This window comes from Corvus brachyrhynchos, unplaced genomic scaffold (assembly GCF_000691975.1).
Source record: "Corvus brachyrhynchos isolate BGI_N302 unplaced genomic scaffold, ASM69197v1 scaffold1, whole genome shotgun sequence".
In the NCBI taxonomy this organism is placed as follows: domain Eukaryota; kingdom Metazoa; phylum Chordata; class Aves; order Passeriformes; family Corvidae; genus Corvus; species Corvus brachyrhynchos.
Genome location: NW_008237222.1, coordinates 4,196,451 through 4,222,888, shown reverse-complemented (window position 1 = coordinate 4,222,888; position 26,438 = coordinate 4,196,451). Strand labels below are relative to the sequence as shown.

The 26,438-nt window shown below is 41.9% G+C and overlaps 1 protein-coding gene across 2 annotated transcripts; it reads left to right on the top strand.

Annotated features, from left to right (window-relative positions):
• Positions 1–2,355: 2,355 nt before the first annotated feature.
• GPR68 (G protein-coupled receptor 68) lies at positions 2,356–25,948 on the top strand. Of its 2 annotated transcripts, XM_017729011.1 has the most exons (5): positions 2,356–3,139; positions 9,043–9,229; positions 10,028–10,147; positions 22,384–22,519; positions 24,331–25,948. In XM_017729011.1, the coding sequence occupies exon 5, from the start codon at positions 24,466–24,468 to the stop codon at positions 25,540–25,542; it is 1,077 nt and encodes a 358-aa protein (XP_017584500.1). In that variant the 5' UTR covers positions 2,356–3,139; positions 9,043–9,229; positions 10,028–10,147; positions 22,384–22,519; positions 24,331–24,465; the 3' UTR covers positions 25,543–25,948. The 2 variants fall into 2 exon arrangements, with proteins under 2 accessions (XP_017584500.1, XP_008628049.1); XM_008629827.2 differs by lacking the exon at positions 22,384–22,519.
• The last annotated feature ends 490 nt before the right edge of the window (positions 25,949–26,438 follow it).

The window sequence follows — 26,438 nt, the reverse complement described above, 5'->3', positions numbered from 1 at the left end:
CCTTGTTGTGGTCGTCTCTCCGTTGCCGGCCGCGGTGGCTCCCGGCCGCGCTCCCGCCGTGTGCTGCGCCATCAGGTGAGGAAAGTCTGGGCGGGGGAAGGCCTGCCCACAGCCCCGGGGCTGCTGCTGCGCTTTGTCTTCCTGAGGCGCGCAGAGCCAGCGGTAGCGTGAAAGAGGCGTTCTGGTGCCTCAGGGGGAGAAGGGAGTTGTGTTTATGAGAGACAGAAATCGGCAAATCCTCTCTAGTTTTGTGCAGGTGGAGCTGGGCGGGTGGAGGTGCCGTGAGGCACCAGCTTGCGTGAGGTGGCGAGAACTATGGGGAGAGGTGTTCCTGTGAGGGTAAAGGATGGCGCAGAGCTGCCCGACCCTTTCTTGATGCCTTCCAAGAAGTGAAGATTAAATAGCAGCTGTTTCACATTGCGGCTGTCGCGGCTGGGCCAGGCTGCGGGGGGGAACACAGCGAGCTGGCGGAGCCCCCAGCTGCCTGTTGGACAGCGGGATAAAGGCATCTCCAGGAGCCCCAGCCTTCCTCACACTGGCTTTTCCCAGCTCTGCATGGGCTGTAGGATGCTGATATTTCCTGACAGGAGGGAAGGGTGTGCTCTCTGAAGGTTGCTAATTATGTGCTAAGTAGTGCTGCGAATGGTTCTGGGTCCAACGCTGTAAGCCGTTCAGTGGCTCATTAATTCTCTAGGTCGAGTTTTTTATTAAAGGACGGATTTTTGAAGGGGATCCATCCCGAGGAGGCAGCTAAGTTGCCAGTAGTTTTCCAAGAAAGCCGAAGGGCACTTTGTGACTTTGGCAGCACCCGCTCCCTGCAGCGTGCTCAAACTCTGAAGTCAGTGAAGCTGTTTGACGCAAGGAAACAAATGATGGTGTGTGTTTGAAGTACAATAAATGGCTGCTGTGGGAGTGGCTGCCAGGAGGTTGCGTGCTCTGCAGTGACAGAGTATATCCTTAGCGAGAAATCTGAGGTCCTTTACAGACATAGCATGTCATGGAAACCTTTTTCCTATTAGATATTTTTCCACTGTTCCTCAAACTTGGGACCTGATTGTGAAGTGAGCAGACCTTTTCTGATCTCAATTAACTGAGTTCAGAACATAAAACCACCACAAGTAGAATTTGAAAAAATAGAATTTACTTTTTTTTTTCTATAATGAGGGAAGTTCAAAGTGTTAAGGACATTGTAAAAATAACTGGTGCTTAGCTTAGGAAAACTGTGCATCAGCATGTGGTCGGAAATTATTTCTGATTGTCCAGACATTTGGGGACATACTAGCTCAGCCACAGGTAAATTACTTTTAAGACAGAACATGGAAGAAATTTATCCAGAAATTGTTCATTCAGGTGAAAGGATTACAGCCTGGATGTTAAACTGATGTACAAAGAACAACACTGTTTCTTTTTTTTTTTTTTCTGGTTAAACATGAACCCAACTGTCCAGAGAGCATTTGAATTGTGGGTTTGCATTTTCAGATGAAGGGGGCAGTGGAGTGTGGAATCAGTTGTGGTAGATTTCACAAAAAAAAATTTATCCTAAAAATTGCTTCTCTGCCTATCAGGATCATGGAATATCAGATCCCGACGGCGCTGGAAATGTTCAAGACTAGGTGGAAAATTTGTGAATGTTTTTACAAGTCTCCAGTACCAGGCAGAATTGACCTGAAGTAACAGTGCAGGGTGAAATAATTCATTTACCAGAAATAACGAATGAAGTTGTTGTTATGAAGGGCTCACAGGGACTGGAGAATTAGACTGGGCCATGAAGGTCTGGCTTGAAAGCTGGTGCTAGAGGCTGCTGTATGAACTAAGAGAGAATGGCATCAGCTGAAAAAGAGTCATTATTTAAGAGTACTGACAGGAGTTTAAAGTTAGTGGGAGAAGGTATGGCAAGTTTTCCAAAACTAAATGGTGTTTTTCCAGTTACAAGAATTTTTTCAAAAATATGAAGAGAGCAGTAGAAAACAGAGAGCTGCTGTTCAATAGCTTCTAAAATAGGAAAGTCCTTAAAAGGCTAACCTGCGTCCTAAAGACAGAAATGCGAGTTGGTGAATTGTGACAGAAAGCTGAGATTTGTTCAGATTTGGAGGATTGTGAAGAATCCCATTAAAGAGTAACATGGATGAGTAAGGCACCCCAGTAGAAGAGTACTTGTGCTTCTCTCAGCTGAAACATGGAAGAGACAGTTTATTTATTTACTCTTGTTGGGGGTTAGGATATAATGGTAGGGAAGCAAAACTGGGTTTTCCCTGAGAAGAGGACGATGAAAATGTGGTTATTCCACAGAAACTAGGAATGTAAAACATGTCCAAAACAAAACACAGGATGCCATGGAAACTGTCAGCTCATCATTCCCAGATGTTCTAATCAGCTCTAGTTAAAATACTTGAACATTTTTAACCAAAGATTATCATAACTGAGGATTACGTAGCTCTGATGGTGAGACCATGCCAAAGTGCGTGATGTGTGTGTTGCATACCAGAACGAAAAAGAGCAGCAGATCTGAGCACTGGCACCAGCCTGTGAAAAGCTGTATTGCACAAGGGAAAACAAAAGCAGCCCAGCTCCCTCTGCAGTGAGTGACATCCTATGGTGTGATCTGAAACTCTGCTAAAGGAGAGTGCGCTTAGGAAAGGGAAAGTGAAGCTATTGGTGAGACTCATTGCACCAGGCTCTTATGAGATCAGATAGATTAATAGAATATGGTGTTATAATGGTTTTGGTTTATGATATGAGAGAGTTCATGGGAGAGCTAAACAGCCTGTGCTTTAAGAAAACATCATCAGATAGAAGTATAAGAGCCTCCTGCTTCCTCTCCAACATCTCATGCTGGCTGCCTTTGGATTCCACGCTTGGAACAGTGAGCACCTTCTCCATGTAAAAAACTCTGAAAATTGCGGGTCAAAGATCACCTCACTTCTTGCAGTCGTTGAGTAGTCTGGAAGTGCAAAATGGCAAGAATAGCAGTTTGTGTTTGGGAACATACTGCTAAGGAAGAACATGAGTGTTTGAGAAGGATATTCCAGATGAAGAAGAACAACTTGCCAGTGGACTGCTGAGGCATCTCTAGAGACTTGCATTGGAAGGAAGAGGGAGTTTTCTGCAAGAAATGGAAAAGTATGTCTGAACAACTGAGGTGAGCATTTCATAGGGCTATTACTATGATTGTTTTACCATTTGGCAGGGTATTTTGAACGTTATGGGATTTGGAAGTCTATGTTCCCTTGCCATTTTAAGTACCTCTGACCAAAATTACCCCATTCTTGTTAAACCCATGAAAAAGTTCTTCCTTCCACCTTTGCAAGAGGATTTTTTTCTCTAGTTATGCAAAACTTGGACTTGCATTTGTGTGCACTGTGAGCCCACAAATACCTAATCCACAAATGAGTGTGGTTTAAGGCTGCTGGGGATGTTCAGCTGCAGCATCTCAGCCTTCTACAGAGATGGAAAATTCCCAATCAGTTTGAGTGCTTCTGTAGGACCCTTTTGACTATTTATAAGGGAAAGTAGAAGAAATCATGCAAATCAGGGAAATGTCTGTGAAGGAAAAATCTTTGGAACTTTTTTTACACCTGCAATCCTCTGAACAAGGGTTGCTTGCTCATAGCAGTGCAAAAGCCTGTCAGAGTTCAAGGAGAGTCTGGATGATGCTCTTAGTCATGTGACTGAGTGTTAGATAGTCCTGCCAAGAGCAGGGAGCTGGACTCAATTACCCTTAGGACTCTCTTCCAACCCAGTACATTCTGTGACTCTATGAAAAAGCAGATGGAGAAAACAGGTGGCACAAACTGAATGGAATAGACCTTGTATCCATTTAGTTGGGATTTAACTTAAATTAAGCTAAAGTTGGTAACCTTCAATTTGCTCAGTCTCTTGAGCTTGCTTACAGATTTTTTGGTCCTTCAGTAAATGATGCAAAGGGGTAGAATGCTTTAGGAAGCTGTATGAACAGCATCACGTAAGCAGGACTGTACAGCTTATGTACTCCCATTTGCATCATACCTCCCAACTTTCTGATACAGTTGTTCCTTCTCCATGTGGAGGAGTTTTAGATCAGTTAGAGCACAAAAGGTTTAAAGCAGCATCCAGTGGGGGAAACGCTGTGTACACTCCAGAATGCAGCTTTGGTACCTTCACTGGCAAGAGGATCTCTCTGCTATTGCTGTTTTTTCTTGTGTTTCCACACAGTAGCACCTTGCTCCTGGATAGCTGAGGCTTAAAGGAGGTGGGTTATATATGTTTGATGGGTAATAGTATATTTTTATATACTATTTTGCTATGCTCTTAAAACTACTTCTTCCAACGACAACCACATGGTGTGTTGGTAGAAAATTCTTTGGATGAAAAGGAGCTTTCTCGCTAGATCCTGTCCAAAGCTCAGATAGTGGAACCAGCTACCACAGTCTGATCAAGCCCATTTCACCTCCAGCAATTTTCCTTCCATTGTGACTTCTCCTTGCCAGCGCTAGACATTTTTCTGTTCTTCAGCGCAGAGTATTATCTTTATTCTCTGTGGGAATTAGATAGCACTTAAAAATATTAGTAGGATGATAGATGCATTTAAGAAGATCCATATCACTTTTTGCATATTGAGGCAAAATTGTTTCTATTTAGTCTTCAGTATTTTTAACGGTACAAGTTTCCACATCATTTTCATTGTTTTAGAATTTCCTTCCTTGCTTATTTTGGCTTCTTTAATTGAAAAAAACTTGGAATTCCTGAAGCCCAGTTCTATTACCCACATTCAGCTCCCATGAACACAGATCCTTTTCCTTGTTTATTTAACCAGCCATATCAATGGTAACAGGTCCCATTTGGCAGATCCTGAATTCCCACCCTGCCCTACGTGAACACGTGCTTGTTCTCTTATGCAATCAGCCAAATGAATGAAAACAGATACCAACGACTTTATTGTATCAAATTACATCCACATGAATTTTTGTAACTAAAATCAGAAGAAATGTTCCCTTCACGTGTTAAACTCTTAGGTTATATCTGTTTAACAAGGTTTACCTGGAAAAGGAGAGTATGCTTAGAAGGGAATCTAAAACTGAACGTGGGAAGGAAAGCAAAAAGTGAACTCAGTGACCCCTGTCTATTGTTTTTAGCACGATGTCTGTAGCAATGTTTTATGGCAAGCACCATTATCTGAGGAACTATGAACATTCATGCTTTGATAGAAGACTGGGGACTATATTGTCCTTGAAGTATTGGTTCAAGGGCATTTAGGCCCCATCTTCCTCACTGCATTGGGGCACTGGTGTATGGACTACCTTATGACTACAGTTCTTCTCAAACTAAAATTCCCAAATCCATGCTAATAGGGGGAAGAGGAGCAGCACAGGAGATTAAGGCCACATGGCTGTCCCTCTTGATGAACTCCATTTACCTGTGACCAGCCTTCTTTCCCATAGCTGAATGGAAGTTCATGCACACATTTATAGTGTACCAACCCACCCGCGATCATACACAGGTCCTTCACACAATGAGCCACACATCAAAGCCTGTGTCTCTAGGGGCACCATAACTGGGGAAAGACTTAATAAAGTCTGTTCTGTAGATAGCAAGAGCAGAGATATTTTAGCCTGGATTCTGGACTAGCTGTAATGACTACCAATAACTTCACTGCCCTTGATGCCGAGATTTTGAAAAAACTTTTTATTAATTCTGATAGTCTTGCCATAGAAATTTCTACATTCTCCACTTCCTTTGTGTCTATGTCTGCGCTGTTCAGTATTGTGAACAGAAACAGGCAGAGCCCCTGGATGGCTGTGTAATGCTCATATCACCTCACTCTTTACTCTTTTCTGTATGAGTGAGGCCTTTCTCCCTTTATAGGCAGAGGGAAGAACTGGGTGCTTGAAGCTGTACCACAGGGCACTCTAGGGCAAGCCAGCTGATCCTCTACAGGTCCTTAATCCTCTGCAGATGATGACTGGTAATCCACATGGTAGCCACCATACGGTATTACTTGGTTGCCAAGTTCACCTCCATGAAGCCCATTTCTAGCATCCAAAATGAAGTCTCCGTGTTGGATATTTGCAGTCTAGGTGCAAAAGATTGTTAAATTGCATTTTCAGTGTAAATGAAAAGTGTTCCCTGCCTCAGGAAGGAACTAGAGAGGTGTATGTTACCTGGCAAAAACCCCAGCCCTGTGGGGATGGCTTGCTGTCCCTATCTAGCTTACTGAGTCCTTGCTGCCCTTCCAGGTTCCTACCTCTGCTGTGGTGGGCAAAAGTAGGACATTTTGAGTGCTTTTGAATTTAAATTTTGAAGGAGCTTGGAAAACACCAGCATAGTGAGAACAGAGAGAATTTCCTGCTGGTCATATGTTCCTGTGAACAACCTGTTGCCCTTCTAACCTGTGGGAAAGTTTAAAAATAACACATGGTGCAGTGCAGATGGGGACAAGAGCAGAAGCAAGGGAAAATAGGAGGAGAACATCTAGATAAAGCAAGATGCCTGGCTGCAGTGAAACCTCTGAAACAAGTGAAGCATTGTGTTGCACGGCCACCCCTCCAGGCAGTGTAAGAGCTGGCCCAGCAGTGACTCTAGGGTGGTACCAGGAAGAGCATTAGGAAGTCCTTGTTATTCAGCTATAGAATATGGGAATATCTCTGTGTCACTGCAAAAGAGAGAACTTATTTTCCTCTTTTCCTCACCAAAATGGGTGCTTGAAAGGATTTAAATCAAATTTCATAGCAAAGTTGACCCTCATAGGCAAAGCATAGACCAGGTACTGGGAATCAATGCCAATACTGCCAGAAAGGGTCTCTGCTGGAATATGCTTAAGGAGGAATGCTTATGACTGGAAATGAGATCGTTGTGGGTGAGTAGAGGCCTAGAAAACATGATCTACAAAAAACACTGGAAAAGTGGGGCTGCTTACTCTCCAAAATCTAAAGAGGGACAGCATGTATAATCCTCAGACATTTAAATGATTGATATTGAGAAAGGTAGCAATAGACTGTTTTTCATGTACATTCACAGAAGGACAATAAAAAGATAAATTAATTGGAAATATAGAAGATAAAGATTTTTATATTAGTGCAAGCTTCTTAAGAACAGTCCTAGCCAGGGAATGGAGACATTGCAAGGGGTGAGGCAGAATCTTCCTTAATGGCAATTTAAGAGAAGCTGAAGCTCTAGAGGAGCTAGTCTAGCCTTTCTCAATGAGTAAGGAGATGGTCTAAATGACCTCCTTCCTGCTGCATTTCCATGGCATCTGTGTCATTTATAATGCCAGCTTAGCTCCATTTTTTTTGAATCTTGCTGCTTCTAGTTTTGACATATGCAAGCCAGGAGCAATTCAATTCAATAGTGTTACTTAATCATCACACACATTAAAATGATTTGACCAAAGTGAGTGAAAAGCTAGAATTGCTACTTGGAGCGAGTAATAGCTATTTGTCAGCTTTAATAACTACTGTATAATTCATGGAGATAAAAGACTACAAAAATGTTATTTCTTTTCATTTTGAGAGTCTTAAATATGGTACAACATAATATGCAGTGGCTGAGTGTGTGTGATGGAGGTGACAACACATGGCTCTGCCCCCTTGGAAGTGATGAGGGCAGTTGGCCCAAGCCCCTAAATCCCATTATTTTAGTTACCTGCTTTACAGCATCTGCATGCTGAGGCAAGCAAAATAGAATGTCTGGATGAAAAAGAAACAAACACAGGATTTTTCTGGAGTTTATTTTGCTCTGTCATTTTCTGAGAGGGATGTTTGTGGAAGTCATTGTTTCTGCTCCACTTGCAAGGCATAATTTACCAGCTGCATGGGTCAAGTGCTGCCTTTTTAGCCCACTCTGATAGACCTGTATTGTGTCTGATGACCAAGGTTCAGGCTGTGCTTTCTGGATATTCTGTCCACCTGTATCCAACATCTGTGTAACACATCTTTGAGCATGTACACATGTCAGCATGACAAGACAACTGCACCCAACGTGGGAACTAGGAAAGAAATACTGCCCACGATATTATCTCTGCCAGTATCTCTGCTTTCCCTGGTACCCAAAGGGTAATCACTTTCTGTGGATCTTCTCAGGGCTTGTTCCCTATCTGCAGCCTGGACCCTGCAGAAGGTGGAATGCTTTCCCTGCAGCCACCAGTGAGAACTGGATACCACATGATCTCTGCCCTGACGTGCTCTCAGGGAAGGCAAGTAGTCAGTATAATGCCCTGTTGCTTTTTACTGAAGAAAATGCACGTACTACCAAGGAAGTTACTGCACTTCATTTTCTTAATACCATATTTTAGAAATTCTTTAATAAAAGTGTTGCAGTATCCAAGGGTATATAATTTTGGATTAAGAGGTATTGAAGCAAATGTTTTATTTCACTTCCTGAAAGGCCCCAGTCTGCGTGATTTTCTTAATATATATATTCTTATATATGTATATAAAAATAAATAATAAAGACTAAATGAGTACAAAATAAAAGAAAACAATTTAACCACAAACAAAAAAACAACAAAAACAGAAAAATTTAATCAGAGGAGGGAGTATTCCAAGTAGTCCTAATAAATGTGACAGCAACCATTCATATTTCTTAACACTGTAGAGGGTGTTCAGCCTCTGGCTGTGCTCCCAGGAGCCTGTGCCTTGCCTGTTCGGCCAGGTATGCTGCCTGACCTTTGACATCCTCTGAGCAGCACAGTGAGCCTGTAAAGGACTGTTCTCTGCTTGTTGCAGCCTTTTATGACCACATCCAAGAATTTCCTATTTTTTCTGCTCCATCCCTCCTCAGAAACTCAGAGAGGTTTCTTAACCCTGTAGATAACTTCAGATCTCTGATCTGCCAGAGGCCCTGGCAGAGGAAGGGCTCTGCCATTGGATAGCCTGTTGTACCTGAAGAGCCCTTTGACTGTGTTTAGAATGAGGAGTTATTTTTGATGCTGTTTCTGACATTAGCCATGGGTACTCCTGGAGTATTTCCAAGTTTTCTAAATAAATGTTCTTGTGTCATCTCCCTGTTTTGGTTTGTTTTATTTTTTCTATTTTGTTTCTGTGCTTATGTCACTCTCCTTTCCACCAGGCTGGAAATGGAGAACATGTCTTGGAGTTCCCTGCACAAGATTCCTGTTTCCAGTCTCACTGTGTCTGGCTGTCCTTGGAGCACTCATGCCCGTTGCAGTGACCAGAAGGGAGCCCTGGTTGGGTGCTGTTCTGAGCATACAGGGCCACTGGTGTCCCTACAGCAGTATGGCAGAGCACTGCATCAGGTGAGTTACACACCAGTTTAGAGCCTGAGCTGGTAACAGCTTTTGTTTCCAGCTTCAATGGTGTAATTTGTAGTTATCTGTGTTTTTAAAAGCAGTGCGTTTCAGTTTGAGTGACAGACAATTTAATACATATCCCACAGTGCAGCCTTCACTCCTGTGGGAATAGGGGTAGTGCTGTCAGTTAGCAGGAGGTCAGCTTTTTCATCTGCTACACTCTTCCTGAGTGACCTTGGACAAGCCCTTCGATCTGTTTATCTGTCTGTCTGGCCCTCAGTTTGTCTGGCTGTTTAGACAAGAGAGGAAGGAACTGCCCCCCCTCACAGCCCTTACTCTTTCACAGTGAGATAAGATGCTTCCTCATGCAGAGATCACCTTCTGCTGTGTTTGGATGTAATGGTCTGATGTCTGCAAGCTCTAGAAACAACTTACTGTAAATGATACTAATAACAACACTAACACTGTATACTTTTCAATACGCCTGCATGAGGCAACATCTGTGTGTGTTTAGATAAGCTGGAAGCAGCTGTATTTGGCCTCTGCACCAGCTGCTGTGATTGCAGTGCAGTTCTCTGCTGGTCAGTGCGCGTGCCGGTGGGTACGGCTGGGAACACCACTCCGTGTACGTTGCAATCTCTGTATTTAGTGCCTGCTATTGGCACTCTCATCTCTCTTACTTATGAATAAGTGGGTGAGGGAGGAGAGGGCTGGGCTGGGCTGACTCCTTCACAGATGAAACATAAAGAGCACAGGAGCTGAAACACAATCTCCTCCTCCTTTCCTGCGCTGTTTCACGGACAGCCTTGCTCACAGCTGGGAGGAGGACAGCCTCACCAGCAGCCTGAGCAGGAGTGAGGAGAAGGGAAGTTTTGTGCTCTTCACACTGCAGGCGAAACGTCTTTGCATGAACTCTGCTAAAAGGTGAGTTTCATTTTTATCTGTTCATTCTTGAAAGCAAGTTAATTTTCCATCATTGAGCTAGGTCTCACCCCTGGAGAGGTGGTAAGACAGTTTTCTATCTGAGATGTTAAAGCAAAACAACGAGGTGCTCCAAGGACTCAAGCGAAGCAATGTGTCCAAAAAAAATTCACAACTTCAAGATTAATTTCCTTGGCAAAGTTCCTACTAGCAGGAACTTGGAATAAAGATTTTCCCAGAACCACTTTCTTGAGTTCCAATTAGGCACAAGGAGAGCTGACTGTTCAAGTTGTATTGATGAGAGGAAATTGTTAACATAAACTGAGAAACTGTTGTTTGCAGCAAGGAATCAGAGCAGTAGCCTGAAGATAAGTTCCTGGAGTCATTTTCAGAGAACTTAGTCGTACTGTATAAGTTGACTAGATACAAGATATTTGGAAGGACTAGTAAGTGACTTAAATACTTAATTTCCCCTGAGAACACAAGCCAAAAGTTACACCTGGCATGAAATTGCTAAACCACATACCTTGATGTGTGGGTACTCCATGTACACCCATGTAGTTTTGTCTTTGTGTCTCAAACGTATGTCATTACTATATTTTCCAAACACTAAGCTACTTTTCTTGCTGCTGTTCAGAATCTGACTTGGGAAACTTGAAATGTGAGGGTTTGTTTAGTGAAGTGAAATCCATCAGGTGAGGAATTAATTTTTTTTTTCAATAGGATCAAAAATTTTTGTTCATTATTTTAGCTTGTCCTTGTTATGAGAACGTTTTTCTGGTTCTTGTCAGTCTTTGTAAAGGAACAAGAAAAGCAATTCACTGTGTGATGCTTTCTTCTTTTGTGTGTTGCATGGGGAGAGGAGCTGAAAAATGGAGAATTTAGAAGAATGTAACAGCTTGTCCTGTCCTTTTCTGTTCAGAACACATGCAGATATTTATTAATAAAAATGTAAGGAGACTTAGTAAAGTAAGTAAAAATGGCTACATGTAGGCTCATAAGACATGACAGAGTCACTGTGAGCATTATGGGACTTTCTGAGCAGTCTGTTAGTCAGTACCCACTGTGACTTTTTCCACATTAGCACTCTGTATTCACACTGGCTCCAGAAGAGCAGAATGTCTAACCACTTCTTCTTTCAAGTTTTCTTTAACCAAGAAGCCAGTAAAAGATAGCCAATCCTGTGTATTTAACACCCACTCTTCCATTTCTTCTTTGAGGAAACAAAATTTTCTATTGTCCTCAGCCCTATCCTTCCTGCCTCCCCGTCTTACTGCTGCTATGTTGTTATTCCCCCATATCAGGCTGCTCCTGTGCAGGCACTTGTAAAGTCTTTCTGTTGTATGAGTGAAGAGGCAGAAGAGCGCGGTTTCCAGCTTATTTTACACTCCATGCTAAACAGCTGTAGGTAAGATGAGAAATAGATGTAGATAGCATGGAAAGTACATCCCCAAAGTTTTAAAGGACTTTACAGGGTCTAGGAAGTATACTGTAAGAAAGTGTTGGGTTTATAGGATCAGACTAGCATGTTGTTCTGTGATAGCAGGGGTGAAAATGTCTACATCATAGCATTGTGATTTGAATATCACAGTTTTAAATGAAGAAAGATTTGGTGGTTCCAATATCTCATTAAAAAGCCTTGTGTCACTTGACATCTTCGTTGAGAGGTATTTATTTCACTTTGTGGTTGGTGGACAAAAATTGACTCCCTTTGTTCTGGATCTGAGGACTGCAAGTAATCTTACAGCAGTGGGAAAAGAGAGAAGTGGGATATGGGGAAAGGGAAGAGAAGGGATGAAAGTGAATCTCTGCAGAACTAGGTGTACACAGGTGTCATCATACTAGATGTCATCAATTAGGGTGAGCCTGAGGCTGCTTGTGAGGTCAGACAGACAGGAAGCTTCTTACCCGTGGCTGCGCACAGTTGCACAGGGCCAGGTGTTCAAAGGGGGCAATAACTTAAATTTTCCTCACCTAAACCAGCCTTGTGGATGGTGTTACTCAGCTGAACCAGCTGATGCTCTAAATGTGTGTTTTCTTGGCATGGTTGGCATGCACTGGCTTCTCCAGTGCATGGAGAAGAAAATTTCTTGCCTTCCTGTTTTTCTAGTCCTGACCTGAGGGTGCATTCATGGTGCCCTGGGGCTTCACTTCTGATGGCTGTATTGTGTCAGTGTGGTGATAACTAAAGAAAGTCAGGTCCACTCATGAGGACATTTACACAACTTGGTAATTATTTTTAAGGGAAGAATTGTGGAAAGAGAACTCCAGACATGGCAGCCTTGTGAGGCTCATTACCTTGTAATTAGCTGATTGTCTCCTCTAATATGTTTGTTTTTCCTATAAAGCTTATTCTGAGTGGCTTTTATTGCTTGTTATGAATTATTCTGCCAGCTGAAGCATTTGCAGAGCTGCTGACCCTGACAGCTGGTGGCAATTGTTTTTGAAAAGACACAGAGCAGCTTTACTGTTTAGAAGAAACTGACGAATAATTTTAACTAAAAGTATTAGTAAGCAACAGCAGCTAAAAAACCCATTGCAGTTTATTCTCTAAGGGATACATCCACTGTAACCCTTTTTCTCCACTAGAAACACTGTTCTAAACTCTGTTAATCTACAGGGTAGCAAAACAAGAGCTTTTCAGGCACTTCATCTGGAAACTGTAACTAATTTGTCTGAAAAAGAGAAAAAGACTAGATAATAGGTTTAAAACCCTGCTAGAGGGAGAGTGAGAAACAGGCTCCCCTGAAAGTATATTTTCTGTTCCTCTCCATGGAGCCCTCTTTCCAGAAATTGTTTCTGTGGCAACAAACTCCTTTCCAGCAGGGTTGTCTTGGAGTTTGATCTGGGTTTGCTTAGGCTCAGATCTGTCATCATGCCAGAATCAAATAGAAATGCAAAACTGATCTGACCTTCAGGTAACAGAGAGGGCACTCTGCTGCTGTTACTGTTGCTCCACAGGAGATGTCCTCCTGACATTCTCCACTCAGAAATTGCTATGGACAGCTATTGCTGCTAGGATGAGCCTAGACTTTCCTTTCTGAACATTGTTGCGTTGTTCAGCAAGGTTTCAAGATTCTCTTATGTTGTGTTCTGTGGGCCAGCAGTAAAGACACAAAGCTTGGAAGGGAGGTTGAGTAGCCAGCAGAGGAAGGGGAGATAACCAACAAATTAATTACAAGAGCAAATGTAATTGAGCTATCAAATTTGAGTCCCTTTAACGACACCTGAATAAAATGCTAAAATGGTCAATATCAGCAGGGAATTATGGAAATGTTTCAGAGATCTCTTGGCTTTGCTTTCTTTTAACTCAATATTTTAGTAAACATTAGAATTTTGTCATTTTATATCTGGAAGCATTTTGTCTTCCTTCTGCCAAAGAAGGAGAGTTTTTACTCTGTGACGGATAATGATTTAGTGTCTACTCACATACCTAATTAGAGGATGTATCTGGTTTATGGCCCGTGTTTAAGAACTGTTCAGACATAGCTTTTGAAATAGCAATTGTCTTTTAAACTTACAAGAGGCTTAAACTAAAATACCCGAAACTATCATGTCAGAAAACTATTATTTCAAATTTGAACTTATGTCCAAATTTCAGAGCTGCTTTTACACCTCCGCCCCAAAGCAGGACCTGGATTTCTGAACAGCTCTCAATTTGGAATCTCACATCTCCTGTGCCAGCTTTTCCGTCTCATCAAGAGCTCATCAGAACTGTCCTGAACAAGCATTTGATTCTCTCCCTTTTCTCTAGTCAGAAGCATGTTTGGAAGTGTGAATGGTTTACAGCAAGGTTGTTGCTTTTGCTGTGAATTGCTTCTTTGATACTATTAAAGAAGGGAGGGTTTGCATTTCTGTGAGGTCATGCCTCTTCAACTATTTTTCTCAGTTTTCGTGTTGAATGTCTTTTATCCAGAAATGGAAATTCAGGAAATGAAAATGTAAGCAAACCTGCAGATACAGATGCCAGCACTTCCTTTAAAGTGATTAATCCACTGGGAACTAGGTTGTTGGAGTCCTGTACCCTCAAGTGAAAAAAAAAAAGGACTGACGTTTTCAATAGTCATCTAGGGAGCAAGAACAGCAACGAGTGAAAGAGCACAAAGGAAAAAACCTTTTGCAAGGCACACTACTTCTCGTGAGAAGACTGAGAAATAACAATGGAAGAACATGTCTTACATGTGAATATTGACTCAGTTCTACAGGAAACTTGGTTAATCTCCAGAAGGGAAACTGAAAAAAAAAGAGAAGAAATTTAATTAAAGATAGCAATAAGGGATAGTTTAGTAGAGTTAGGTTTCTACCTAAGATGGGGACTATTTGAAGACATGCACAAATACATATGCATAATGCAGCACACATACCACCCCCCCTCAATGCTGTATCCAAGGAAGAAATACAGAAATACAGAACAAGAGCCAAAAAAGGCTCACTTGAGCCTCAAAGGAAATAAGCGTAGCTAAACAGAAGTGCGTGGAAGGGTGGATGGTGTGCTAGACTAGAAAGAATTGGATCTAGAACAGAAACATGTCTGAAGTGCACAATGGTGATCAGTGCAAGCCGGAAACCCAAACACAGTACAAAGGCAAAACGGAATTATTTTCGTTTTTCAGATGGCAACAGTGCACACAGTGTTAGGTGCTTCAGTTGAGCAGGCTCCTATCTCATGATGAATTTGTTCTCTTTGGATAAATCCAAACAGAAGAAAAATAATTAAGTCAAAGAAAAATGAGTTGAAGGGAAAAATCTTCAAATATTGTAAGCAGCTTTTCACTTTACCATGTCTTAAAACTTTTGCAGTACAAAATGAATCATATACTGAATCATATATGCAGAAAATGACATTTCAAAAAGAGATGACTTTATTGAATGTATCATTATTTGCTGATGCATGGAATAATGAAAATGCTAACATTCTCCTTGAACAGGAGATCTGCTCCATCTCTTTGGACATGCCAGAGTTTCAACCAGTTAGACCTAGCTAGCAAAATTTTTCCATCAGACAGCCTTTCCTGTTTGTCAAGTGTTATTAGTCAGGCATTGATTATGGATGTCCCAAGCTTGTCAGCAGTATTGCACAATAAGTCTCATCCACTGAATTATCAGTGAATGAAGAGAAAAAATTCTATAGGTGGCTGTTTGGTTGCTTTCCAAATGACTTTTAGTTAATGATATTGTTCTGTTTGGAGGATATGATCCTTATGGCATTACAAAAGATGCAAGCAGAAAGATACCTTGGTCCCTGCTTTGTCCTCTAACTTTTCAGATTTTGAGCAAGTTTTCCCTTGAGTGATGCTGGGGAAGCTTGACAGAAGGGACTGCCTTGTGTGTTGCTGGCATTCTGTTCCCTTTCTGAGTGAGCATCTGGGTACAGAGAGCAAGCTGCTCTTAATACACACATCAGCTCCAGGGCCGTGAGCCTCTGGCCAAAGGCAGAGGCTGACAGCCAGAGCTCTGCTCAGCCTTGGTGTGTGCTGACTGGGATGGGGCGAGCTGACCGGGACAGGGTGCCGGCAGTGTGCTACGGCCCATGGTATGTAAATGAGTGGCTCATGCTCAAGCAGCAGAGAAATCTGTGGGTGACTCCCATGGCTCCCTTTGAGCAGCCACTCTGTGAAGCAGGAGCTGTGTGGTAGTGCTGGGGCTGCAGGGACACACTGGCAATCTGAGAAAGGCAAAAATCATTGAAATGCAACACAGATATGAATTAAATGTTAAGTCACTGACCTCAACGCAAGATCATTGCCTGATCTAGCACTGTGCTGGTGTCAGAGCAGGCTGCAGCATCAAAAGAGGCAGTAATACAGTTTAGGAAAATGAATCAGAAGGATGATTTTCCCCAAAGCTGTAGATGGTAAAATGAATCAGAACTCACTGAACTTAGAAGGATGAAGTTCCTATTTCTCAATCCCAGGTTACAACACAGTTGTTCCAGTCATTGTTTCTTATTAATATTGCATGTTGATCATGGCTTATATGGCTTCTAATAAGCAAGACCTGTGTAATCTTGGGGTTTTTTGCATTGTCCTGTTCAACAAGGATCAGTGTATGAGTTTGGGATTATAAGTAGTTCTGATATCTATGACTGATTATGACTTGCCTGCTGCTTCTTCAATAGACACAGGATGGGTTTTTTTCTTTTGTGTCAAGGAGTATTGTGGGGGAGAGGGACATTGACTTCATTGAGGTTTTATTCAGGGAAAAGGAAGATTTGGAATTTTTTCTCTGAGTAATAGAGTGATTTAAGATGTCTGCAGGAAGTAGTGTGATGTGTTTTCCTCCACCCACTGTTCTGTACTCAAGCAAGTCATACACAGAGCTTCAAGGAGATGTGCCCTGTGGGTAGGAACTAGTCACAGTAGCTCAGTAGTGCAATACTTGGAGGGTCATGTTGTCCACTTGGTTGATCTTTAACAGCAGGAAGTGGGGGGCAAATTAGGGTCATTTTTTTTAAGCTTTGAGGCAGCTATAGCGTGACTAATTTCTGCTGTGATTCACCTCCCTGATACTATTTGGACTGCTTGACTGAAATTACACATTGCATGAACTTCATAAATAGGGATTTTCCGAAGTTTTTTCTGTTTTCAGCACTTTCTTGCGCTCAACCAGTTGTTCAGACCTCACACTAGCTAAAAAGGCCCTAATCCTAGATAAAGAATAAGTAGTAGTGTGAGATAGAATGAGTAGTCTGAGGGAACAGGCAGATGTAGTTGCCAAGCTACTGTCCATGATATTTGAGAAGTCATGGCAATCAGAAGAAGTCCCAGGTGACTGGAAAAACGGAAACATTGGACTCATCTTTAAAAAGGGTAGAAAGGTGGACCCTGGGTACTACCGACCTGTTAGCACCACCTGTGTGCCTGGGCAAGATCATGGAACAGATCCTCCTAGAAGCTCTGCTAAGGCGCATCAAGGACAGTGATGTGATTTGGGACAGCCAGCAGAGCTTTACCAAGGGCAGGTCCTGCCTGATCAGCCTATGGCCTTCTATGATGGAGTGGCTGTATCAGTGGACAAGGGAAGGGTTACAGATGTCATTTATCTGGACTTCTGTAGAGACTTTGACAGGGCCCCCCACAGCAGCCTTCTCTCTAAACTGGAAAGAGATGGATTTGGTGGGTGGACTCTTACGTGTGTAAGAAAATGGTGGAACAGTTGCATCCAGAGTGTCATAGTCAATGGCTCAGAGTCCTAATGGACCTCAGCGACAAGTGGTGTCCCTCAAGTGTCTGTACTGGGACCAGTTTTATTTAGTATTTTCATTAATGACATAGACGAAGGAATTGAGTGCAGCCTCAGCAGATTTGTAGATGACACCAAAGAGAGGAGGGACACACCTGAAGGATGGGATGCCACCCAAAGGGACCTGGACAAGCCCAAGAAGTGAGTGCATGGGAATGTCATGAGGTTTAGCAAGACCAAGTGCAAGGTGCTGCACCTGGGCCAGGGCAGCCTCTGGTATCAACAGAGGGTGGGGATGAACAGATCAGAGCAGCCCTGCTGAGAAGGACCTGGGGGTGCTGGTGGATGAGAGGCTGGACAGGAACATTTGGAGCCCAGAGAGCCAAACACATCCTGGTCTGCATCCAAAGCAGCATGGCCAGCAGGGTGAGAGAGGGGATCCTACCGCTTCACTTCCCTCTGTTGAGACCCCACCTCCAGTGCTACATCCAGATCTGGGGTCCTCAGCACATGAAGGACATGGACCTTTGGAGTGAGCCCAGAGGAAGGTTTCCAAGATGATTAGAGGGATGGAGCACCTCTCCTGTGAGGAAAGGCTGAGAGAATTGTTTTTTTTCCAGCTTGGAGAAGAGGGGGCTCCAGGGTGACCTAATTGCTGCCTTCCAGTACCTGGAGGGAGCCTAAAAGAAAGATGGTGAGAAACTTTTTACAAGGGCATGTAGGACATGTGATAAAATAAGGGGGAATGGCCCCAAACTGAAAAATTTAGACTAGATGTTAGAAGGAAATTCTTTACTGTGAGGGTGGTGAGGTACTGGCACAGGTTGCCCAGAGAAGCTGTGGATGCCCCATCCCTAAAAGTGTTCAAGGCCAGGCTGGATGGGGCTCTGGGCAACCTGGGACAGTGGAAAGTGTTCCTGCCCACGGGTTAGAACAAGATGGTCTTCAAGGTCCCTTCCATCCAAACCATTCCACGATTCTATGATATTGGACAAACTGTGCCTATTAACCTACCTCCCTTCCTTGCCCTTCGTCTCAAGTTGTCCTTCCTATGCACAGGCATCAACTAAGAATTCCAAAGTAATAAAAACCTGAAATGAAAAGGTTGGAAATAACATGGATTTCCCAGAATATCAAAAGTTGGAGCAAATGGAATGATTTACCAAGACTGCAAATAGTTGCATATCCATGTTAGGAAAAATTGGTCATTGATGACTAATTAGTCTTTTGTTTATGTGGATTCTGAAAAAAAATGTTGCCAACTTCCTTCTTTGACAATAGATTTATAAGAGGAGTCATCTGATAATGACAAAAGTAAAGTTATTTGTAATTTACAGAACACTTTCATGGTTTCCTTCAACTGAAACAGATATACAGAGTAATAATTATTGTACTCAGAAGTTCACGTTAGAAAAATCCACTTGCAAGTTTCAAACACTGAATAGATTGTGCATAGATGTAAAATACTTTAGTTTAGAAATTCAATTTGACTCCTCTTTTTCACAAAACAAAATGTTATGTCTGTTTTACCCCAATTCATTATAATTCCTGAAACATTAGCAGCAATAATTCACAAATTGCTGTAACTAAATCCGCTGGAGTACATGTATTTTTTTAAAATATCTGTTAGCCTTTGCTGATCTATTTTCCTCTATGCCCCCATCCTATTGTTAAAAATAATTTTGTTGGTTGCTGGTTAACAATTCTGGTTCTAAAGACTGGAATAAAAACCAACAGGAAATATTTCAGTTATCTTTATAGAAATATAAAAATACTTACATACCATATAAACATATGTTATATAAACATATATATTATAAAAATACATACATATTTGTGTTTGTCCCTCATATGTACTTGTCTTTTCCTTTACTTATCTTGTATTAATAGAAACATCTTCCATTGACTTTAATGGCTCCTTCTGCTTGGTACCCTTCTAGAATCAGAATGGTCTGGTTTGGAAAGGACCTTTAAAGGCCATCTAGTCCAACTCTCCTGCAATAAGCAGGGGCATCTTCAACTAGACCAGGTTACTCAGAGCCCCATGAAACCCAACCCTGAATGTCCCCAGGGACGGGGCATCCATCACCTCTCTGGGCAACCTGGGCTAGTGTTTGTCACCCTCATCATAAAAAAATTCATCTTTGTATGTAGTCTGACTCTACCCTCTTTTAGTTTAAAACCATTACCCCTTGTCCTGTTGCTACGAGTCCTATTAAAAAGTCTGTCCCCATGTTTCTTTTAAGTCCCCTTTAGGTACTGAAAGGCTGCAACAAGGTCTTCCCAGAGCCTTCTTCTCCAGGCTGAACAACTTCAACTTTCTCATCCTTTCCTCATAGGAGAGATGCTTCACCTCTCTTGTCATTTCTGTGACCTTCTTCTGGACCTGCTCCAACAGGTTCATTTTTTACATCATAATTCTTCTGATTGAACCCAAACATCATTGTGCCATTTCTTCATACTCAGTGGTGCACCCAAATTTCTACTTTCTTCTACTTTTTTTTTTTTCTTCAAACTTGCTCTAGGGATATTGTCCCTTTCCTGCCCATTTTATGTTGTTTGACCAGTCCCTAGTCTCTTCGGCTGGTCATCGCTTCCCTGCCTTCTTATCTGACCTTATTCTTCCAGGTTTTGTGAAACAGGATCAAACAATCTGACAAACCTGCAAGTGTTGAAGGAAGTTTATCGTGTGAATTTAAGGGCTGGTGTTTGTGTAGATAATGGCCTGAACCAAATCCTAAACTGAAACCACTCTGGGTTTCTGATTCCAAGGTATGCAGGACAGTTTAAGTCCTGCAATGACAGCCAAGTGACTCAGGCCTGTCTGCACTGTATGACAGGTGCAGGGACAGATTAAATAGCAAGAGACCATGCAGGCACACAACTATGTTACACTCCCTGTTAATGGAAGTGGGTGCTTTGTGAATGAGACAAGCTGGGTGCACAACTGTTGCAAATTCTAGCAAGGAAGTCCTTTGCTGCAGTCCTATTTGTCTCTGCTAAAAAAATATGTAGGCCTAGTTGCAGACAGATTTCTTACAACAAAAATTGTAGCAATATTCACTGAAACTGAAAAGACCCACCTGGGCTCCATGGTACTCCTTGGTCCAAGGTGAAGAGGCTGCTGTTGTCCGTGGCTCTGGCTGCTTCCTGTGCCGTTGCCAGCAGGCAGTGCTTAACCCATGAGCTGCCCCATGGTTCATCATGCAGGGGCAAATCATGCATTTGTCAACAGCTAAGGCACAAAGGAGTTGGGAAAGAAAAGAACTGTCGTTGAACTCACCAGTGAGTAATAAAGTTGGCTTGTTTAAAGCATGAAAAAGTGAGGCTTTCTGAAGCTCAGGGATCCTTGGCTTTATTTTAAATCCAGGAACAAGAGAATTGTTTGGAGCTCATGTAGATGGAGAGAGTCTTCCAATTTATTGCCAAGACTTAGCCTTAGATGGGTATCATCTAAAAGATGTGGGCATATAGGAGAGAGAAATATTGCCTGGAAATGACTGCAGATTCATGATACTGAATGTGTTACATGAACTACGCTCAAAAAAAAAAAGTCACACAGCTGCACTATGTCCATATTAAAGCTGTCTAAAAGAAATGCCTTTGTGTTCCCGTTCATAACTGCTTTCAGCTTCATGATTGTCTGCACCCTAGATGTTTTTCATAGAGCAACTTTTTAAATTTTTCTCCTTCATCTATTCAGATGTTGCCAGTAAGTAATGGGGGAATTATTTGTCTTTTCTCTTCTATACCATGCATCACTTTTCCTTCATTTTCCCCTTTTTCAGACAGCCTGTAAAGTATTGTGTTATATGTTTTTAATAACAGAGTGGGCTCTTCCACACCCATTTATTTAAACCTGCCAGTGCAGTCCTTTGATACCAGGTTTGTTGAAAAAATCCTGCAGTTTCATTCCCTGTCTGGTGCAGAGCTATATTTAGTGTACCTGGTGCTGGGGAAAAGGTGAACTGCCTCTGTACTTCCATTTGGCTACTGAGTCTGTCCTTAGCCAGGCACGAATGGTCAAAGGGTACAAAGGTGGCCCAGAGCCCACACACTGAGGAGGCTGAAACAAGGGAAGAATTTCCTGGCTCACTGTTGCCACCGACCAGAACAGCAGTGTAAGACAGGTATTGCCCAAGAATCTGGACCTTTGTTTTTCATCGCCATCTTTGAAATTGAGGAGGGTTTGTTAGCACAAGGCAAAGAGATTTGTTACAGCCAGCCTTCTTTTCCTGCCCCTTCAAACAGCCCACTCCAGAATTTCCTCCAGGAGCAGGAAATGTTGTTGTAATGGTAAGTGCATATTATATTAGCATAATATTGTATCAATAAGACTTTTTCTGCCTCCTTCACATCCTGCATTCTGGCAAGACTTTTAAACTAGGCAGAAATTATTTTTATAATCATATTCTCTGTACATAAACATAATTTGATAAAAACACTTTGAGTTCTTAGAGGAAAAGAAACATTTTCAAAAAACACTGCAACTGTAGAGTACATCTGCTTTTCCTCATACTGTGGTCCATAATGACTCACTGGGTAACACTGAATGAAACTCAGTGCTAGACATATAAAGACAGTTCTGAATTTTCAAAACTGTCAACAGCTTTTGAATTGCTATTACTATTACTTATTGACAGGAGCTGGACACTGGCTGGACACTGGTAGATATGATGATAGGCCTCAGATTTTAGGCATTTTAGAGAACAACTAAGGTGTGCCAATCATCCTGCGCAGGCAAACCCTTACATGTAAAAGTCACCAAATAATACAGAAATGCTATGAAATACAAACGCAGCCCTGGAGCTCTGGATTAAAAAGGCGGGGTGGGGTAAGAAGGTTATCAAACCTGCCTCAGCAAAGATTCTGTGCACTGCCCTTGTCTGCAGGTGGAAGAGATGTGTGATGGTTATCAAGCCTTTGAGAAACTGGATAGTGTTACAGGAGAACTAATGGCCAATAAGTATCAGTGTTTGGGGAAATTTGTCCATAACTTTAGTGACTGATTTCTGCTGTAAATGTCAGCACTGCTAACATTGTCATATTTATTCCAGGGGAAGGTTATGGCAATCTCCTTGAGCAAACTTCAAACTGAACCATAGATATCTGTGACTGGGTCCCTTTAGCAGCATTTCTTCTGCTGAGTTTGACACATGAGTTGTAACTATTGTGACACCTGCACTGGAAGGGGTGAGTCTCTTAAACCCCAAAGGAGATGCTTGAGACTGAAAGGAGAAGGAGAGCAGAGTGCTAGACTTGAGCAGTCTTTCACACAAGTTGCATGGGACAGTGAAGTTAGAAGTTTTGAGGGAGATGATCTTACCTTGGCTTGTTGTTTCACGACTGAGAGTTTCTGAGCTCCCAAGGACATTCCCACCAAAACAAGGGCTGATTTTCTCTCTGTTGGTAAGAAACAGTAGAAGTAAAGGGATGAAAAACACATCCCAATTTTTATTTGTAGGTGTTTGCTGTGAATTCTGTGGAACTATGCTGGTTGAAGCTAAAAAATGAAGTTCTTTGCAGGTTTGATCATTTATTTCAGCCAGGCAATTATTTTCTGGCCTAAAGCAAGTGATTTTCTTTTCAGTTTCTACAGGAGTAAAGCCTATCACTATTAAAAAAAAAAAAACATGTAGCAAAAAAGATTATTTGACAGTAACATCCTCAAGTGCTAAAACTGACACTAATTTTACTGTAGTGTGGTCATGTTTCTGTAAGGGTTGCCTTGGAAGAAATTTTATGTTCCTAGATGGCACAGAATATGATTACAAAAATGCACATTAGCATAGCAAACAGAAAAAAGAAGCAAGGTCTTATCTTTGGATAGTGCTGCTTTTGAATTCATAGTGTCTGAAGCCGTAAAAAGAGTACACAAATTGTTAACCTTACAAAGGTATAGCCAACAACCCTGAATTTTCTGAGGAGAGATTGAAAGAAACACAGTCTTGCTGTTCTGCACCATCAGGTTAAACATGCATCCCCTTCAGACTAGGCACAGTTTGCCCTGCTGTTCTCCAGTGCTCCATTTGTGCCCATGTGAATATATCACGAGGTGATAAAATCCTGCATGGGGTATTACATTGTTTAGTCGAGGGTTTCATCACTGTGAGCTGGGTCCAGGGTTGACCTAGTAGAACTGAGTGCTAACCCATTGTCAGCAGTGGTTCTTGTGTTTTAACTAGTTTAGCATAGTTTAGCATAGCATAGCATAGCATAGCATAGCATAGTATAGCAGTGGTTTCTGTGGGTATGTGTTTGGATTATACCAGACTCCTCAGGTGAAAACAATTACATTCATATTTGGTGAAAGTGAAAAGGAAAGATACAAGTGTGTAAGTAGTAAGAGTAAATGAGTGGGTTTGGGAGTTGATGGCAAATAAGGAATATGTAGTATCAAATCCTGTAGAACTGAGACCATGGGGATGCACTGTACCGGAGTGTTACCATGCCCTTCCAACAGAGGAAGACAGCTTGCTTTCAGGATTGTGTTTACAAGTAGCTGTAAGAGAGAGTGCTAAGAATTCAGTTTATTTTTTTAAAATCCTGATGAATTGAACTGCATATTACATGGTATCTTGTATATAAAGGAAAATTTAAGAAATGGAAATTAAAAATCAACAGTTTTTTGCACCCTAGATCCTCTGAAGAAGTCTGAGTGGACTGCTGGTTTACCAGAGACACCTTTTCCATTGTAGAGAAATCTGATTACTGCTTTTCTGCCTCATCTGTACAACAGAGATGATATTTCTTCACATTTTAGATGCCTCCAAAGCTAAAACAACAAATATTTGTAATTGGCTTTGTGATTCTGGATCACATAATTTTCTGGCACTTTTCTGTTACATGCTAGGACTTATGTGATTCATGATTTCCTAGACAGGCTTTATCTTTATCAAAGACTGTAAAATATCTACAGCTAGGAAAGAGCAGCTTTCTGAATAGTGTACTATATATTTAACAATTGTACCTCTTCTAAGGATTTCCTTGTGCTTTATCTTCAGGTTATTAACATCCTGCAGCAAAGGCATCACTTCAGCCTAAACATTTGTGGAAGAAATAAACTCTACATGAAAACTGAATGTAATTAAGTCTTACATTCAGGACCCTGATGAGTGATACAGAGAGAAAAGTAGAAGATGGTGAATTTCACAGAGAATGCAACTGAGAAGTGCAACATTAATCATGATATCCATGAGACATTATCCCCTGTGGTGTACATATTTGTGTTTATATTAGGCTTGCCAGCTAACTGTCTGTCACTGTACTATGGGTATTTACAGATCAAAGCTAAAAATGAATTAGGTATCTACCTTTGCAATTTGACTGTAGCAGACCTGCTGTACATATTTTCTTTGCCTTTTTGGCTTCAGTATGCTTTACAGCATGACAACTGGACTTACGATGAGCTGCTGTGCAAAATTTGTGGCATCATCCTATATGAGAATATCTACATCAGCGTGGGCTTCCTGTGCTGCATCTCCATTGACCGCTATCTGGCCGTAGTGCACCCCTTCCGGTTTCAGCGCTTTCGGACCATGAAGGCTGCTGCCATTGTGAGCATCATCATCTGGGCCAAAGAAATAATGACATGCTGCTTTGTGTTCACGCACGGGGAGATCAGCATGGATGCTGAGAGCCACTTGGTGTGCTTTGAGCATTACCCCATCAAGAAATGGGAGCACAATGTCAATTACTACCGCTTCTCTGCTGGCTTCCTTTTCCCTTTCTTTCTGCTGGCCTTCTCCTACTGTGGGATTTTACGAGTTGTCCACAAGAGTCCCGGCACTCAAAAGAAGAAGAAAATCCAAATTAAAAGACTGGTTTCAAGCACTGTTTTCATATTTTTAGTCTGCTTTGGGCCATACCACATCCTACTTGTAGTTCGTAGCTTGTTGGAGAACAACTGCTCATTTGCTGAGAAAGTATTTAATGTTTACCATATTTCTCTCTTGTTAACTACTTTTAACTGTGTTGCTGACCCAGTATTATACTGTTTTTCCAGTGAAAGCACTTACCAGAACTTTGTCAAGATGAGAGACTCTTGTCTAACATGTTTAGGCCGTCTGAGTACTGAGACAAAGGAGTCCTATCCACTGAACATTACTGAAACTCCCAACAGAACACAGCATGAGCAACAACCAGAATTATTACAAATACCACTTGATGGTGCTGGAATGAAGGACTGCTTCACAGCTGATATAGACAGCCTATAGCATTAATCAAAAAAGGACCTTGATCCTAAATCTGCAGCTATGGCCATGTTGTGTATCTGTCTGAATTATTCACGTATTACAGCAGTGTGACCTCGCAAAGGCTTATGAGCAATGCTGTACAGTGAAGCTGTTTCTGGAGGTGCTTGGACCCTGGCAATAGGGAGGAAAGCATATGCCAAGTCAGTTCAGTTATAATCATATATCTGTTGTTGTCATGCTACCACTTAAACCCTGTTTGTCTTGATGACTGCATTGACTGGAATAAGCCAGTACTCATGGTGTGTAGTTCTAGAGAACTCATCTTTAACTGCTTTCTGTTTTCCTCTGTTGCATCTTGAGAAAATAATTCTCTACAAGCTGTCATCATCTATTGAAAAGGTCAGAGACAGAAAAAATTTAATGTCTCCATATGTACTTTTAGAAAGAAAAAGAACCAACAAAACACTTCTGCAACCTCTCTGTAACTCTCTGAAATAACTTCTCCTTCTGCCAGTTTCAAAGCATGTAGAGACCATGCCAGAACCAGCCTCCTGAAACAGTGGTTCCAATAGTGTGAGACGTTATGGGAGAACATGCACAGGGAACTCAGCACCTGCTGAGACCTTCAGGCTGTTATTTGACTGTTGAATCTCAGACTGTTAAACCTCATCATAAGGCTCCTAGAGACTTCCAGAACTATGAGACTCTGGGCTCCGATGGTGTGTCAAGTGTCAGTAACTTGGTGTGTTGACTTGGAAGAGAACAGAAGGTTGGTAGTGTGTGAGGCACTTTGATCCCATGTGCTTCTCTGAGTCACTGTATTCATTTATTTACATCTAAATTCTACTACACCTTGCTACAGTTTTGATTGTGTCCTTTGCAATTTGTGTATTTTGTGCAGCACAGACCATGCAGGC

Excerpts from the sequence above, each read along its gene's own strand:
- GPR68 (XM_008629827.2), top strand. The coding sequence starts at position 24,466 with ATGGTGAATTTCACAGAGAATGCAACTGAGAAGTGCAACATTAATCAT.